Source organism: Salmo salar, chromosome 04 (genome assembly GCF_965601325.2).
Source record: "Salmo salar chromosome 04, fSalSal1, whole genome shotgun sequence".
Taxonomy (NCBI): Eukaryota; Metazoa; Chordata; class Actinopteri; order Salmoniformes; family Salmonidae; genus Salmo; species Salmo salar.
The window spans coordinates 27,084,404-27,101,889 of NC_138294.1; the positions used below are offsets into that span (position 1 = coordinate 27,084,404).

The 17,486-nt window shown below is 43.7% G+C and overlaps 1 protein-coding gene across 1 annotated transcript; it reads right to left on the reverse strand.

Annotated features, from left to right (window-relative positions):
- Positions 1–13: 13 nt before the first annotated feature.
- LOC106602642 (P2X purinoceptor 3) lies at positions 14–8,511 on the reverse strand. The gene is made up of 12 exons (XM_045716641.2): positions 8,051–8,511; positions 7,428–7,563; positions 6,791–6,862; positions 6,504–6,573; positions 6,192–6,285; positions 5,901–5,978; positions 5,248–5,389; positions 2,929–3,065; positions 1,751–1,844; positions 1,343–1,408; positions 944–1,021; positions 14–524 (listed from the first exon to the last, which is right to left on the reverse strand). Exons 1-12 carry the CDS (start codon positions 8,170–8,172, stop codon positions 402–404), a joined length of 1,212 nt encoding a protein of 403 aa, XP_045572597.2. The 5' UTR covers positions 8,173–8,511; the 3' UTR covers positions 14–401.
- Positions 8,512–17,486: the final 8,975 nt, after the last annotated feature.

Consider the following 17,486-nt stretch of genomic DNA (forward strand, 5'->3'; position numbering starts at 1 on the left):
TGAAGTCACATACTTTTATTTAAGTAGTGGGTAGACTTTAATACTTTGTAGAGGTAGGAGTTCAAATACAATAGTCCATGCAGAGTTAAGGATTACACATACAACCTCCACTATGAAAATGTTACAGGTAAATTACAGGTTCATGTGAAATATTAGGAATATCACAATGCTATATATACATGCATTCTCTATCCGGTGTGAAGTCTCCCCTAGGTACAGATCTAGGATCAGCTTCCCTTTCCCCAATCCTAACCATAACCTTTAGTGGGGTAAATGTTAAACTGATACAAGATTAGGGTCTATGGGCAATATCACCCTAAACCAACATTTGCAGCCAAACTTCCCAAATTGCCAACACCCACCCCTTTCCCCCTGAAACACTCCATTCCATTGGCTGTCCGTTAGCCGTATTGCCCAATGGAAAAGGCCCCTGAGTCGTTTGACTGCTTCTCTACTCCAATGAACTCCCTACTCCGATACAGCCCATTGCTGGATAAGGAGTTCTCGATCTGCGTGTCTGATACCTAATGGAGTAATGGTAGATTGGGGGGAGAGAGAAAATGACTTTATGGAATTGTATACACTTGAAGAACATCAGGAGCACATCACAGTCAGGCGACTCCTATTTTCCACTTAAGTCAAATTTTCAGTTAGTCTCCAGTTGATATCAATGCATGATTTAAGTGGAAGTTAGGATTTGACCCTTAGTTTCAACTATTCCTCTGGGCCGTATGTATCAACTTCTCAGAGTAGGCTTACTGATTTAGAATCAGTTTGGCCTTTTAGATCACGATGAATACGATCATGGGACAGGGGGGAACGGATCCTAGATCAGCACTCCTACTCTGAGACGCGGACCCAGGCCTGCAAAGGCTGACACTGGTTATTAAGAGAAATATCTATATCACAGTAAGCAGGGTTGGTGTCTCGCCTCAAACTTTACCTCCTCAAACTTCTTGGCCTTGTATTGCTCTGCTCCCTTCAGGAAGTTCAAGAGTATGATGTCACAAAGCACGGTGCCCTGCGACCAATCCAAGGCAGAGAAAGAAAACAAGGTTGTAGAATGGAATGGAATTGAAGAAATGAGGAGAGGGGAGAATAGAAGAGAGGAGGAAATAAGAGAGTAACTATTCTCCACGGAAATAACTTCAGTTGGGGAGACAGAGACACACATGGCACAAATACATTTTCAAACCAGCCTATAGAGACTGTGGATAATATTATTACAAAGTTAAGAGACTGAAGGTGGAAGAAGATGTGTTTTCATTTAAAACTAGCCTACAGACGGTGTGGATACTTTGTGGATAGAAAGTAGCGACTGAAAAGAAAAAGAAGGGCTCACCACTCCAACTGACGTAAAGGCAGCTACCATGTTGATCAGAGTCGGGATCATGTTAAACTTCCCTGCCTGTAAGAAACAAGTCAAGTACTTTACAGAAGTAAACACACACACACACGCACAACCAACCACACACACACACACACACACACACACACACACACACACACACACACACACACACACACACACACACACACACACACCTCATCTAAATAACACATACATGTAGAATAGTCATGGACCCACATAGGCAATTAGATTCATGCACACCACAGACATACATGTTCTCACACAGACACACGTGTGCTCACACACACAGGTACATACACATACAAACACACACTTCCTCCTACCCTCTAATCATCCCCCATCACACAGAAACACACACACAGCATTAAAAACACTCACATTACCATTGACCAGCACATCAAACCTGATGGCATAGGCCTTGAGCAGAGTACGGTAATCTGTCCCGTTGTCCATCTTGTAGTACTTAGCATACCTATCAGCACAACGTGGACAGAGAGTAAGGACATGAGCAATGCACATGGGTGGTACCAGGGGGACACGCCTCTATTCAAGGTCAAGGGCTCACCATACAGATACACAGTGGTGGAAAATGTACCCAATTGTCATACTTGAGTAACTGTAAAGATACCTTGATAGAAAATGACTCAAGTAAAAGTGAAAGTCACCCAGTAAAATCCTACTTGAGTAAAAGTATAAAAGTATTTCCTTTTAAATATACTCAAGTTTCAAAAGTAAAAGTATAAATCATTTCAAATTAGTTATATTAAGCAAACCAGACGGCACCATTTTCTTGTTTTTTGAATTGATGGATACCCAGGGGCACGCTCCAACACTCAGACATAACACACGAAGCAACACACGAAGCATGTGTTTCGTGAGTCCTCCAGATCAGAGGCAGTAGGGATGACCAGGGATGTTCTCTTGATAAGTGTGTGAATTAGACCATTTTCCTGTCCTGCTAAGCATTCAAAATGCAATGAGTACTTTTGGTTTTGAGTAAAAAGTACATAATTTTCTTTAGGAATGTACAGTGTAGTGCAGTAAAAGTAAAAGTAGTCAGAAATAGTAAAGTAGATTACAGATAACCCCAAAAAATACTTAAGTAGTACTTAAAGGGGTATCAGAAAAATGTATCATCATGAATAAGGAACTGTGAATATCTATAAAAAACGTTTGTCACAGAAATAGATTATTTGCAGTTTGGCACAGATAAGACGGAGGTCATTTACACTAAATCAATTAATAGGGATATTTTAGGTGTGTCACCTAATTATTCTTTTTTTTATACAAAAAAAGGTTGACAATCACTGATCTAGCTTAAAGCCATTTACTAACCATAGGCACCTCAATTTGAAGAAGAAGACAATGCTCTGATCATTGACTAATTGCTCCCAACCCATAGGAATCCCCACCCATTTGACTACTTTAAAATGGTGGAAGTCCTCAATGGCAGTGTCCATGCAAAAAACGGGTTATATCCATCGAGAGATCTTTATGCATCTCTATGGGGCTCACTCTCTAAAGGCCAGAGGTTAGAGGTCAGAGGTCATGGCTACCTGAAGTTGTACCCGGGGGAGACGCTGTTCTTCTCCGACATGGCGTCCAGCCGGGTGAAGGAATAGGAGGGGTTACACTCATCCTCTGACTTGTCTAGGTCACACATCCAGCCGATCTTTATACCTATCACCCCTCCCTGTAGGAAGTGGTTGACATACATTTAGAAAATCTCTTTGCTACTTTGTGAGAGTGGGAAAAAGACAGCATATGAATGTAGCCTAAAGGGGAAGGAGTGAATATAGCCGAAGGGGAAGAAAAAGGGAGAAAGAGAGCATAATATGTGAGTATATAAAAGACTAGTATGGATAGAAAGAACTGTGGATAGAAATGACAGGAGGCTGCTAATAATGGCCGGAACGGAGCAACTGAAATGGAATCAAACACCTGGAAACGTGTTTGATGTATTTGATACCATTACACTCATTCTGCTACAGTTATTAACACCAGCCTGTTCTCCCCAATTAAGGTGCCACCAACCTCCTATGATAGAAATATGACAAGTTAATATACTAGTGTAACCGATGTGAAATGGCTAGCTAGTTAGCGGTGGTGCGCGCCAATAGCGTTTCAATCGGTGACGTCACTCGCTCTGAGACCTGAAGTAGTTGTTCCCCTTGCTCTACAAGGGCCATGGCTTTTGTGGCGCGATGGGTAACGATGCTTCGAGGGTGACTGTTGTCTGTGTGCAGAGGGTCCCTGGTTCGAGCCCAGGTAGGGGCGAGGAGATGGACGGAAGCTAAACTGTTACATTGATGCTGTTGACCCGGATCATTGGTTGCTGCGGAAAAGGAGGAGGTCAAAAGGGGGGTGAGTGTAACCGATGTGAAATGGCTAGCTAGTTAGCGGTGGTGTCACTTCAATCGGTGATGTCACTTGCTCTGAGACCTGAAGTTTTGTCTCACCAGGGGTGATGGTCGGATTCGCGTTTATCGTCAAAGGAATGAGCGTTACACCGAGGCCTGTACTCTGGAGCGGGATCGATTTGGAGGTGGAGAGTCTGTTATGGTCTGGGGCGGTGTGTCACAGCATCATCGGACTGAGCTTGTTGTCTTTGCAGGCAATCTCAACGCTGTGCCACCAGCCATACTGCTCGTTCTGTGTGTGATTTCCTGCAAGACAGGAATGTCAGTGTTCTGCCATGGCCAGCGAAAAGCCCGGATCTCAATCCCATTGAGCATGTCTGGGACCTGTTGGATCGGAGGGCGAGGGCTAGGGCCATTCCCTCCAGAAATGTCCGGGAACTTGCAGGTGCCTTGGTGGAAGAGTGGGGTAACATCTCACTGCAAGAACTGGCAAATCTGGTGTAGTCCATGAAGAGGAGATGCACTGCAGTCCTTAATGCAGCTGATGGCCACACCAGATATTGACTGTTATTTTAGATTTTGACCCCCCCTTTGTTCAGGGACAGATTATTCAATTTCTGTTAGTCACATGTCTGTGGAACTTATTCAGTTCATGTCTGAGTTGTTGAGTCTTGTTATGTTCTTACAAATATTTACACATAGAAGAAAGAGGAGGAAGGGAAGCGCTACTAAGGTACACAACAGTAAATGTTGGTAGACAGAAGGTGCTCTTTGGTAAAAGGGGTGAGTTGGTCATCAAAAAGAAAGGAGGACCAAGGCACTCTTCATATAATTAATTAAAATGCCTTTATTAGTTCAATAGAAACAATGTTTTTAAAAATCCGACGCGTTTCGGCTGTATGGCCTTCGTCAGGGAGTACAAAGAAATAATACAATGTTCTCTTTTTAACAGCTTTTCCAATTAGCCCTAATTTGAAGAGGGAGTGGTTATAAAATGTTTAGACTCTTGTTGTTCATGTTTTGCTGTGTTCTAGTGTACTATGGAATATATTGCTTTCTTATTCTTGACACTTCTCCCAGCCATATTTAAGGTTAGAACTACCTTTCTAAGTGTTCTGATACTTCAAGCTTGGAGTTGTATTTTTACGATAACATAGCTACAGTATTTCACTTTAAAGTGTGTATAGTATTGCTTACTAGGTGTGTCCAATCAATTTTATAACCACTCCCTCTTCAAATTAGGGCTAATTGGAAAAGCTGTTAAAAAGAGAACATTGTATTATTTCTTTGTACTCCCTGACGAAGGCCATGCAGCCGAAACGCGTCGGATTTTTAAAAACATTGTTTCTATTGAACATGCCATACTAATAAAGGCTTTTTAATCAATTATATGAAGAGTGCCTTGGAAATATTTACACATGTTAATTAAGTTTGCTGAAAATAAAGGCAGTTGACAGTGAGAGGACGTTTTTTTGTTGTTGCTGAGTTTTTATACCTGGGAGTGAACCACCGTACCTTCTGTGCCAGCATGGTGAAGTTCTGGTGTGCATAGCGGATGACGTCCCCCACCCTGAAGATGGGGCAGTAGGTGTTGTTCTCATGGTCAAAGTTACACGCCTTGATGTACTGAGGCGTGATGGTGGGCAGGAAGTTACCCCTAAGACACACACACACAAACACGACAGAGAGGAGACCAGTTAGAGTTAAATTATCGTTATTGTCGTCATCACCAATGTCATCATCATCGTCATCAGCATCTTTATCAACATCAAAATCATCATCAACAACATCATTATCATCAAAATCATTATCAAAATCATTATCACCATCATCATAAAAATCATTATCACCATCAACATTATTAATATCATTATCATCACCATCATAAACATCATTTATCAACATCACATCCTTATCATCATCGTTATTATCATCATCAACATCATTATAACCATTATCATCATCAACATCATTATCGTCAACAACATCATTATCGCTATCATGATCAACAACATCACTATCATCATCATTTTTACCATCATCAACATCATTAGCTTCATCGCCATCAACATTATTATCATTATCATCATCATCATCGACATCATCAACAACATCATTATCATCATCATCAACAACATCATTATCATCCACATCATCATCATCCTCACTTGGTGAAGTTGAAGAGGGGGAAACGAATGCTGTTCTTGATGAAGATGGTGAAGTCCTCCACCTCCATCATAGGATGCCTGAGGGAAGGTCAGAAAGAGAATCATCTTCCTTCAACACGCACGCACGCGCGCGCACACACACACACACACACACACACACACACACACACACACACACACACACACACACACACACACACACACACACACCACACACACACACACACACACACACACACACACACACACACACACACACACACACACACACACACACACACAGTTACCCACGTCTTGATGTAGTCGATCTCTGCCTGGCACCAGCCTCTGATCTCACAGGTGTTAAGGGTGTCGTTGAAACGTACACACCTGCCCGTCGGAAGACCTGGGGAAGAGAGGGAGGGAAAAGAGAGAGGAAGAAAGAGATAGGATATATGACACAGAAAAGGGGAGGACGGATAGGGACAATAAATGACAAAGACCAAACCATTATTCTGGGAGAATCTGTTTGGCAAATTCTGTAACATCTTCTATCTTCTTAAGGAAATACAATAAGAAAAGGAAGAGAAAAAAAGTTGATCAGAAAAAGTGGAGGAACCTCACCATTTCCCCCAGGCTTGTTGAGGAACTTAGTGCAGTTGTTGTCGTGCGTACACTTGTATTTCATCTCACTCTGTGTATCACACATAGTACAGAGTTAGAGTAACAGACAGACAGACAGACAGACAGACAGACAGACAGACAGACAGACAGACAGACAGACAGACAGACAGACAGACAGACAGACAGACAGACAGACAGACAGACAGACAGACAGACAGACAGAGATAGAGCATGTGGGGGGGGGGACCACAGAGGGCCAATGGGAGAGTAAGTGGGAGGGGTCTCACTTCGGGACAGTATCCCTGCACCTGGTTCTCTGTGGTGATCAGTTTGGTGATGATGCAGAACACAGAGGCCCCCTGTCAGTCCACACACACACACACACACACACACACACACACACACACACACACACACACACACACACACACACACACACACACACACACACACACACACACACACACACACACACACAATAAAACAATTAAAAAACACTCCCATTTTCATTGACCAGCACATCAGACCTGATGTCATAATCCACACATACCTCAGTATCAATATTTGGTGTCCATTTTAAGTATTAAGTATTAAGTGATGTTTACAGGGCATTTAACAAATCCATTACCCACAAAGTGCTTACAACAACCCAGATATAAACAAAGATTGAGCAAGCAGGGGAGACAGAGGCTATACAACAACTATACATGGCTCCTTAGGCTGTCTATCAATGCCAATTGCCAACATTAACATAAGGAATCCAAATATCTCAGACCATAGTTTGTGTGTGTGTGTGTCGCCTGTCGGTGTGTGTGTCCTGTGTGTGTGTGTGTGCGTGCCTGGGTACCTACGTGTGCACGTGCGTGTGTGTCTGTGTGTGCGTGCATGCACGCGTACAGATGTTTGCGTGTGTTCGTGTGTTACCTGAGAGGGGGTGACGTACTCAGCTACGTCCATGACTCGGTTGTTGTACAGTCCAAAGCCTTTGACTTTGGTCATGACAGACGACTCTATAGCCGTGTCTCTGATCTGGTACGCCTTCTCATACACAAACACCCACCTGAGAGAGGTGCAGGAGAGGAGAGGAAGAAGGAGGGAGAAGAGGGGGGGGGGGGGGGGGGGGGGGGGTTGGAAAGAGAGGGGGGTTGAGATAACATAATGGGAAAATCATTCAATCCCATTTTCCTGTCTCTTCCTGTCACGTATAGAGTACTAATAAATGATCTATGAGTCTTTGAAGACAAGCCCTTTGTTGGGCTAAAAAGATCCTAAATAACAAACAAGAGGTTTATACGATTCAGCTCCATAAGCACAAGACTTTGAAAAGATGTTTGGTTGAAAAGACGTTGAAAAGACGTTAAAAAGACATCTGTTTAGTTGAAAAGAGGTTGAACATAAAGTCTTTCTTATGAGAAATGTGCATCTGACTGGAACTGTGCAGAGACTTTTTCCTGTTTCTCCAATGAAAAGACGTTGAAAAGACGTCTTTCAACCAATTCCTCTCACTGGGAGATCCAAAATGTGAGTGATAGAGAGATACTACTGACCCGATGAAGTAGATGATGATGAGGAGCTGTACGACACGGTTGATGATCCCGATGGTCCAGCTCTTCACCACCACCGACTTGGTGGTCTCGTAGGTGAAGAAGTCCGTGATACACGTCCACATCCTGAGGTTGAGGCAACCCGGGACACCCAATAAATCCAACTTGTGTCTGTAAGTGACCCAAAGTCACAGCCAACAATCCACAGAATGCCTCTTCAGAGAGTATGTGTGACTTAGCTACCCCCCCCCCCCAAAAAAAAAACCTCAAAATAAACCCCAAGATGTGTTGGTTTCCCTACATACTAAAACACAGTTATTTGTTCCAAAAAAGAAACTTGATCATTGTCTTTGCTTCTTTCAAAAAGGTCCAAATAACAGACTTCAATGTCACTGCTGAAATAGTGAACTGGTAAACATCCTTACTCTCTCCCTCTCCATCTCTCTCTCAGCTCTCTCCCTCCCCCTTTCTCCATCTCTCTCTTTACCCCCCTCTCTCCATCTCTCTATACCACCCTCTCTCCATCTCTCTCTTTACCCCCCTCTCTCCATCTCTCTCTTTACCACCTCTCTCTTTCTCTCTCTGCTTTTTGTCTTTCCTCCACTTACCAGATTGACTCACTTGCCAATGTCTCTCAACCCCTCTTTATCTTTCTTTCTCCTCTTCTGCTTCCCCTAATACACACAACTACACACACCCACACACACACACACACACACACACACACACACATACATACACACACTATTTGACATCCATTACACCCCAAATCACATCAGAAGAATGACATTTCACTTAAATCTTACGGAAGTTATCTATATCTAAGTATGGACATCTGCATTGAGCTGGTCACTTACACAGAGATCCTTTCAAATTACTACATTCTATATGAAATTTTATGGCCATTGATGACAAATGACAAGGGGGAATATTGGATCCTGATTTGCCAAGAAGGAGGAAGTGGATAGACAAGCCCCCCCCCCCCCCCTCACTCAACCTCTCCAATCCACAAAGCAAGGACACTTTGATTTTTTATTATTATTGACTAAATCCACTAACTCAATCTGTAATAACCACTTACTGGAGGGAGGGAGGGAGGGAGGGAGGGAGGGAGGGAGGGAGGGAGGGAGGGAGGGAGGGAGGGAGGGAGGGAGGGAGGGAGGGAGAGAGAGGGAGGGGGAATAGGTTTGCCAGAGAGTTAGTACACACACACACACACATACACTTAAACACTTACACACACTTAAACACACAGTAAAAGATGGAGAAAAATACTTGAGAGTTAAGGAGGAGGAGATTAATTTCCTGAGTGATGCCAGTCAGTCTGTCAGCATCCTCAGTACAAAGTAAAATACAATCCCATTTACAATCAATGACAGACCCAACGCACGCACGCACACGCAAATGCAAACGCACATGCACTCACTAACATTTAAAGAGCAGTAAACTTGATTGTCAATTTCCTCATCTGTTGTCTTTGACCCTTGACCTGAGGTCTAGAAGTCCATGACCATAGCTACTGCATGCTACTGTATGTATGTTATATAGTAGATACATTTTTATATAACTCAATTTTACCCGATGTCTCAACTGTGCCTGCATCCAAAATGGCACCCTATTCCCTATATAAGGCCCTACTTTTGACCAGGATCCATTGGTCAAAAGTAGGGCACTATGAAGCGAATAGGGTGCCATTTGGGATGCAGACCCTGGTATTTTACCATGCTGATTGAAAGATGAACATATAACCTAATCTACGGCTCCACCACTTTTCAGCCTTATTTTCTTTATTTCTAGCATCATACCAGTGTCTACATATCTGAAAACGTTTTGTAAAAAAATGTAAAGTTAAAAAGTTCTACATCATCAAAAGTTGAACTATTTAGTGGTTTTCAAACAATATGACATTTGTGGTGACGTGGGAAGTAAGAAAACACCCTCTCTCTGGCTAGAAACTCGTTGCAGGTTTTGGAAATCAAAGTTTTTCTTAATTTTAATCCTATCCTGTGATGTCGCAGAGAAGCATTTTCTAGAACCTTTCATCTTATCTTTTTTTTTTAAACTACGCTCTGTTTTCACGTATGGAGACACTGGTTTGGTGCTGGAGATAATGAATAAGGTTGAAAAGTTGCTGTCACACCCTGATCTGTTGCACCTGTCCTTGCGATTGTCTCCACCCCCTCCAGGTGTCGCTTGTTTCCCCCAGTGTATTTATCCCTGTGTTTCCTGTGCCAGTTCGTCTTGTATGTCCAAGTCAACGAGTGTGTTTTTCCTGTGCTCCTGCCTTTTCTATTCTCTTTTTGCTAGTCCTCCCGGTTTTGACCCTTTCCTGTTTCTGGACTCTGTACCCGCCTGCCTGACCATTCTGCTTGCCTTGACCTCAAGCCCGCCTGCCACTCTGTACCTCCTGGACTCTGAACTGGTTTTGACCTTTTGCCTGTCCACGACCATTCTCTTGCCTACCCCTTTTTGGATCAATAAACATCTAAGACTCTGCCTTCTGTGTCTGCATCTGGGTCTCGCCTTGTGCCCTGATAGTTGCCCTTAAATAATGAATAATAATTGATTGGATTTATATAGTGTTTTTCTATAGACTGAAAGACAGACTAGAGATGAAGGCAGTATCTCTGGATTTTAGATATGTGTTTGTATACACGATAATAATACAATGTAATAGCGCTTTTCATTCCGGAGTTGTCTCAAAGGTCTACGGAAGGGAAAAAAATATATATTTATATTCAATAAAACAACAAAAATGTAGAATTAAGGCAGGTAAAATGGCAATAGTGGGCTAGGTGCTAAGTATCGTCAGCGTCAATCTCTGAGGATTTGGCTGAGAGGGAGCCTGTCAATTAAAAACAGGATAAGCCCCAGCACTGACACCTGTGGGACGCCACATGTGACTGCAGACTCCTCTGAATCGGAGTTTCTCCCATTCTTCTCTGCAAATCCTCTCAAGATCTGTCAGGTTGGATGGGGAGCATCACTGCACAGCTGTTTTCAGGGTCTTTCCAGAGATATTCGATCGGGTTCAAGTCCGGACTCTGGTTGGACCACTCAAAGATATTCAAAGACTTGTCCCGAAGCCACCCCTGCGTTGTCTTGGCTGTGTGCTTAGGGTCGTTGTCCTGTTGGAAGGTGAACCTTCACCCCAGTCTCAGGTCCTGAGCACTCTGGATCAGGTTTTCAAAAAGGTTTTCATTCGTCTTTCTCTCGATCCTTCTTTCTTCCCAGTCCCTGCTCCTGAAAAACATCCCCACAGCATGATGCTGCCACCAACATGCTTCACCATACGGATGGTGCAATGTTTCTTCCAGACGTGACGATTGGCATTCAGGCCAAAGAGTTCAATCTTGGTTTCATCAGACCAGAGAATCTTGTTTCTCATGGTCTGAGAGTCCTTTAGGTGCCTTTTGGCAAACTCCATGCGGGCTGTCATGTGCCTTTTACTGAGGAGTGGCTTCCGTTTGGCCACTACCATAAAGGCCTGATTGGTTGAGTGCTGCAGAGATGGTTGTCCTTCTGGAAGGTTCTCCCATCTCCACAGAGGAACTCTGGAGCTCTTTCAGAGTGACCGTCGGGTTCTTGGTCACCTCCCTGACCAAGGCCCATCTTCCCCGATTGCTCAGTTTGGCCAAGGTGTCCAGCTCTAGGAAGAGTCTTGGTTGTTCCAACTTCTTCCATTTAAAAATGGTGGAAGCCACTGTGTTCATGGGGACCTTCAATGCTGCAGACATTTGTGGGTATCCAGCTCCACCAACACCCTTGCAAACATCCAAGTACACTTGATGTAATTTTCGGTCACAACTTGTAGACTTGTTTACATGCTGCTGTGCGGTTTGTTGCTAAACTTACTTTGCTACCTGCCAACTTTACGTTTTTTACTTTTTAATTAAAGTTGTATATTTTTATTTTTTCCCCTCGCTCAACTTTTTTCATTCAACTTTTTCACCCCGGATGCTTTATCTGGACGTGGTTCGTCAGGACCTTCACCAGCCGAAGCTAAGTAGTAACATTAACATTATGCCTTCTAATTGCAGTCGCTGTACTCATAATATACGGGAGAACGATCGCCCTATCGCGAGGATAGCTGTGTTGCAATCCCAGCTTCAGACGCAATCGTTAGGCAAGGGTAATTGAAGTGTAGGAAAGGATGAAACTTTGTCTGTGCCACAAATAACTACAGATAGTAGTATAAATCCCCTCACACAGTCCAGACAATTTTCTCATGGCTTCTGGAAGGAAATGCTGTAGGAATGCTCAACCGGTGTCGCTCATTCAGCCGACAGAAACTTTTAACCGGTTCTCCCCATTGAGCAACAGGTCAGAGTCAGAGGCCGAGCCTTCTCTGGTCTCTCCTCCTCCCGTTACGGGGTCTGAGATGCCGAAGCTTCCCACCATTAGCTCTGACAAATTCAAAACCCTAGTCATTGGCGACTCCATTACCCGCAGTCTTAGACTTAAGACAAATCATCCAGCGATCATACACTGTTTACCAGGGGGCAGGGCTACCGACGTTAAGGCTAATCTGAAGATGGTGTTGGCTAAGGCTAAAACTGGCGAGTGTAGATAGTATTAGCACAGATAGATGAGAACATCTTTGGTATAGGGATATTGTTATCCACGTCAGCACCAATGATGTTAGGAGGTCACCAAGCACAACTTAGCTTCAGCGTGTAAATCAGCTGAAAAAATGGGTCGGCATTGAGCAATTGTCTCTGGCCCCCTCCCAGTTAGGGGGAGTGATGAGCTCTACAGCAGAGTCTCACAACTCAATCGCTGGATGAAAACTGTTTTCTGCCCCTCCCAAAAGATAGAATTTGTAGATAATTGGCCCTCACCCAAAAACAGGACAAATACTGGCCTGCTGAGGAGTGACGGACTCCATCCTAGCTGGAGGGGTGCTCTTGTAACAGTTTAGCTTCCGTCCCTCTCCTCGCCCCTACCTGGGCTTGAACCAGGGACCCTTTGCAGACATCGACAACAGCCACCCTCGAAGCATCGTTACCCATCGCTCCACAAAAGCCTCGGCCCTTGCAGAGCAAGGGGAACAACTACTTCAAGGTCTCAGAGCGAGTGACGCCACCAACTGAAATGCTATTAACGCCCACCCCGCTAACTAGCTAGCCATTTCACATCGGTTACACTCTCATCTTATCTACAAACATAGACAGGGCTCTATCTCCCCTAGATCCACAATGAGATAAGGTGCAGGCCAGACAGCAGGCTGTTAGCCAGCCTGCCAGCTTAGTGGAGTCTGCCACTAGCACAGTCAGTGTAGTCAGCTCAGCTATCCCCATTGAGACTGTGTCTGTTCCTCGATCTAGGCTGGGCAAAACTAAACATGGTGTTGTTCGCCTTAGCAATCTCACTGGAATGAAGACCTCCTCCATTCCTGTCATTATTGAAAGAGATTGTGATATCTCACATCTCAAAATAGGGCTACTTAATGTTAGATCCCTCACTTCCAAGGCAGTTATAGTCAATTAACGAATCACTGAACATAATCTTGATGTGATTGGCCTGACTGAAACATGGCTTAAGCTTGATGAATTTATTGTGTTAAATGAGGCCTCACCTCTTGATTACACTAGTGATCATCTCCCCCGCGCATCCCGCAAAACGTTGTTTTTGTCTTTTGAGCTTCTAGTCATGAAATCTATGCAGCTTACTCAATTACTTTTTATAGCTACTGTTTACAGGCCTCCTGGCCATATACAGCGTTCCTCACTGAGTTTCCTGAATTCCTATCGGACCTTATAGTCATGGCAGATAATATTCACATTTTTGGTGACTTTAATATTCAAATGGAAAGTCCACAGACCCACTCCAAAAGGCTTTCGGAGCCATCACCGACTCAGTGGGTTTTGTCCAACATGTCTCTGGACCTACTCACTGCCACAGTCATACTCTGGACCTAGTTTTGTCCCGTGGAATAAATGTTGTGGATCTTAATGTTTTTCCTCATAATCCTGGACTATCGGACCACCATTTTATTACGTTTGCAATCGCAACAAATAACCCACTCAGACCCCAACCAAGGATCATCAAAAGCACACAGCCGTACATTTCGATGAAACATGGTGAAGCTCCAAATTTGCCCTCCTTGGAAGCCTGTGTTTCAGACATAAGGAAGTGGATGGCAGTACATTTTCTACTTTTATACTCGGACAAAAGAGATGAGTCCCAAGAAACAAAGAGATCTTCTGTTGAATCTGACAATTAATCTTGAAGGTTGTACAGTCATCTCAAATAAAACTGTGAAGGACCTTGGCGTTACTCTGGACCCTGATCTCTCTTTTGACGATCATATCTAGACGGTTTCAAGGACAGCTTTTTTCCATCTTCGTAACATTGCAAAAATCAGAAACTTTCTGCAAAAATGATGCAGAAAAATGTATCCATGCTTTTGTCACTTCTAGGTTAGACTACTGCAATGCTCTACTTTCTGGCTACCCAGATAAAGCACTAAATAAACTTCAGTTAGTGCTAAACCCGGCTGCTAGAATCTTGACTAGAACCCCAAAATGTGATCATATTACCCCAGTGCTAGCCTCTTTACACTGGCTTCCTGATTTCAAGGTTTTACTGCTAACCGACAAAGCAATATATTGGCTTGCTCCTACCTATCTTTCTGATTTGGTCCTGCCATACATACCTACACGTACGCTATGGTCACAAGGCGCAGGCCTCCTTACTGTCCCTAGAATTTCTAAGCAAACAGCTGGAGGTAGGGCTTTCTCCTATAGAGCATTTTATGGGAGAGACGCAGACTCGGTCTCAATTTGTATGTCTTTATTGAAGACTCAGATCTTCAGTAGTTCCTATGATTGAGTGTAGTCTGGCCCAGGAGTGTGAAGGTGAACGGAAAGGCACTGGAGCAACGAACATCCCTTGCTGTCTCTGCCTGGCCGGTTCCCCTCTCTCCGCCTGGCCGGCTCCCCTCTCTCCACTGGGATTCTCTGCCTCAAACTCTATTACAGAGGCTGAGTCACTGGCTTACTGTTGCTCTTCCATGCCATCCCTAGGATGGGTGCGTCACTTGAGTGGGTTGAGTCACTGATGTGATCTTCCTGTCCGGGTTGACGTCCCCCCTCGGGGTTGTGCTGTGTGGGAGATCTTCATGGGCTATACTCAGCCTTGTATCAGGATAGTAAGTTGGTGGTTGAAGATATCCCTCTAGTGGTGTGGGGGCTGTGCTGTGGCAAAGTGGGTGGGTTATATCCTGCCTGTTTGGCCCTGTCTAGGGTTATCGTCGGATGGGGCCACAGTGTCTCCTGACCCCTCCTGTCTCAGCCTCCAGTATTTATGCTGCAATAGCTTATGTGTCGGGGGGCTAGGGTCCGTCTGTTATATCTGGAGTATTTCTCCTGTCTTATCCTGTGTCCTGTGTGAATTCAAGTATGCTCTTTCTAATTCTTTCTTTCTTTCTTTCTTTCTTTCTTTCTTTCTTTCTTTCTTTCTTTCTTTCTTTCTTTCTTTCTTTTTCTTTCTTTCTTTCTTTCTTTCTCTCGGAGGACCTGAGCCCTAGGACCATGCCTCAGGACTACCTTGCTGTCCCCAGTCCACGTGGTCGTGCTGCTGCTCCAGTTTCAACTGTTCTGCCTGTGGCTGTGGAACCCTGACCTGTTCACCGGACGTGCTACCTTGTCCCAGACCTGCTGTTTTCAACTCTCTAGAGACAGCAAGAGCAGTAGAGATACTCTGAATGATCAGCTATGAAAAGCCAACTGGCATTTACTCCTGAGGTGCTGACCTGTTGCACCCTCTACAACCACTGTGATTATTATTATTTGACCCTGCTGGTCATCTATGAACATTTGAACATCTTGGCCATGTTCTGTTATAATCTCCACCCGGCACAGCCAGAAGAGGACTGGCCACCCCTCATAGCTTGGATCCTCTCTAGGTTTCTTCCTAGGTTCTGGCCTTTCTAGGGAGTTTTTCCTAGCCACCATGCTTCTACACCTGCATTGCTTGCTGTTTGGGGTTTTAGGCCGGGTTTCTGTACAGCACTTTGTGACATCAGCTGATGTAAGAAGGGCTTTAAAATACATTTGATTGATTGATTGGTACCCTTCCCCAGATCTGTGCCTCGACACAATCCTGTCTCGGAGCTCTGCAGACAATTCCTTCGACCTCATGGCTTGGTTTTTGGTCTGACATGCACTGTCAACTGTGTGACCTTATATAGACAGTTTTATGCCTTTCCAAATCATGTCCAATCAATTGAATTTACCACAGGTGGACTCCAATCAAGTTGTAGAAACATCTCAAGGATGATCAATGGAATTTTGAGTCTCATAGCAAAGGTTCTGAATACTTATGTAAATAATGTATTTATGCTTTTTATTTTGAAAACATTTGCAAAGATATCTAAAAACCTGTTTTCACCTTGTCATTATGGGGTATTGTGTGAAGATTGATGAGGATTTTTAAAATATTTAATCAATTTTAAAATAAGGCTGTAACGTAACAAAAAGTGGAAAAAGTCAAGGGGTCTGAATACTTTCCGAATGCACTGTATTTCTATGTTTTGAAAGTTATATATCTTGAAAACTTGATTGCTGACATGTAAAACATTTTGGCACTATATCAACAATGGACTAATGAAACAAATGCCAAAATATTGTTTTTGGGTGGTTTTCCTTTACATTTCCTCAGGTTGAGGTGGCCCAGTCATTAAGAGCGTTGGGCCAGTAACTGAAAGGTCACTGGTTCAAAACCTTGAGCAGACTAGGTGAACAATCTGTCGATGTGCCTTTGAGCAAAGCACTTAACCCTAATTGCTCCTGTAAGTCTCTTTGGATAAGAGCATCTGCTAAATGACTAAAATGTTAAGGAATTGAATGGGCCTCTTTGGGTGTTAAAGCGGTCAGAGATAGTGTCACAGGGGGTGCCGGCAGTGTCCTAGTCCAAATTACAAGCAATGTACGACGGATTGTACGTTTTTATGGCATGACCCTGTTAAGTATACAGTACACCATAACTCTCTGGGCTAAGAGAGAGACAGATGCTAAGTCCCAAATTACACTCTATAGGCCCTGGTCAAAAGTAGTGCACTATATAAGGAATAGGGCACCATTTGGGATGTGCCCAGAGAGTTATATTTGTCATAATGATGATTGTGGCGCCGTTAGAGATCACAGATACTAGGAAGTTCTTTCCAACTTATTAGATCTCCTTAGAAATTGGAGAACGAGAGAGAGGGGGAGAAAAAGAAAGACAGCTGGGGAGAGACTGAGAGAAAGAGATGGAGAGAGAAAGGAAATTGACTTAACAGATGATAAATAAAACTCATCCACACCTTCAATTAGATTACCTAGTAAGTGGTCTGAGAGGAAGAAGAGAGATAGAGGGATGGAGAGGACAGACAGAAGATGGAGGAGAAGGGGATGGAGAACAGACGATTATAAGGGGAGAGAGAAACAACAAAAAA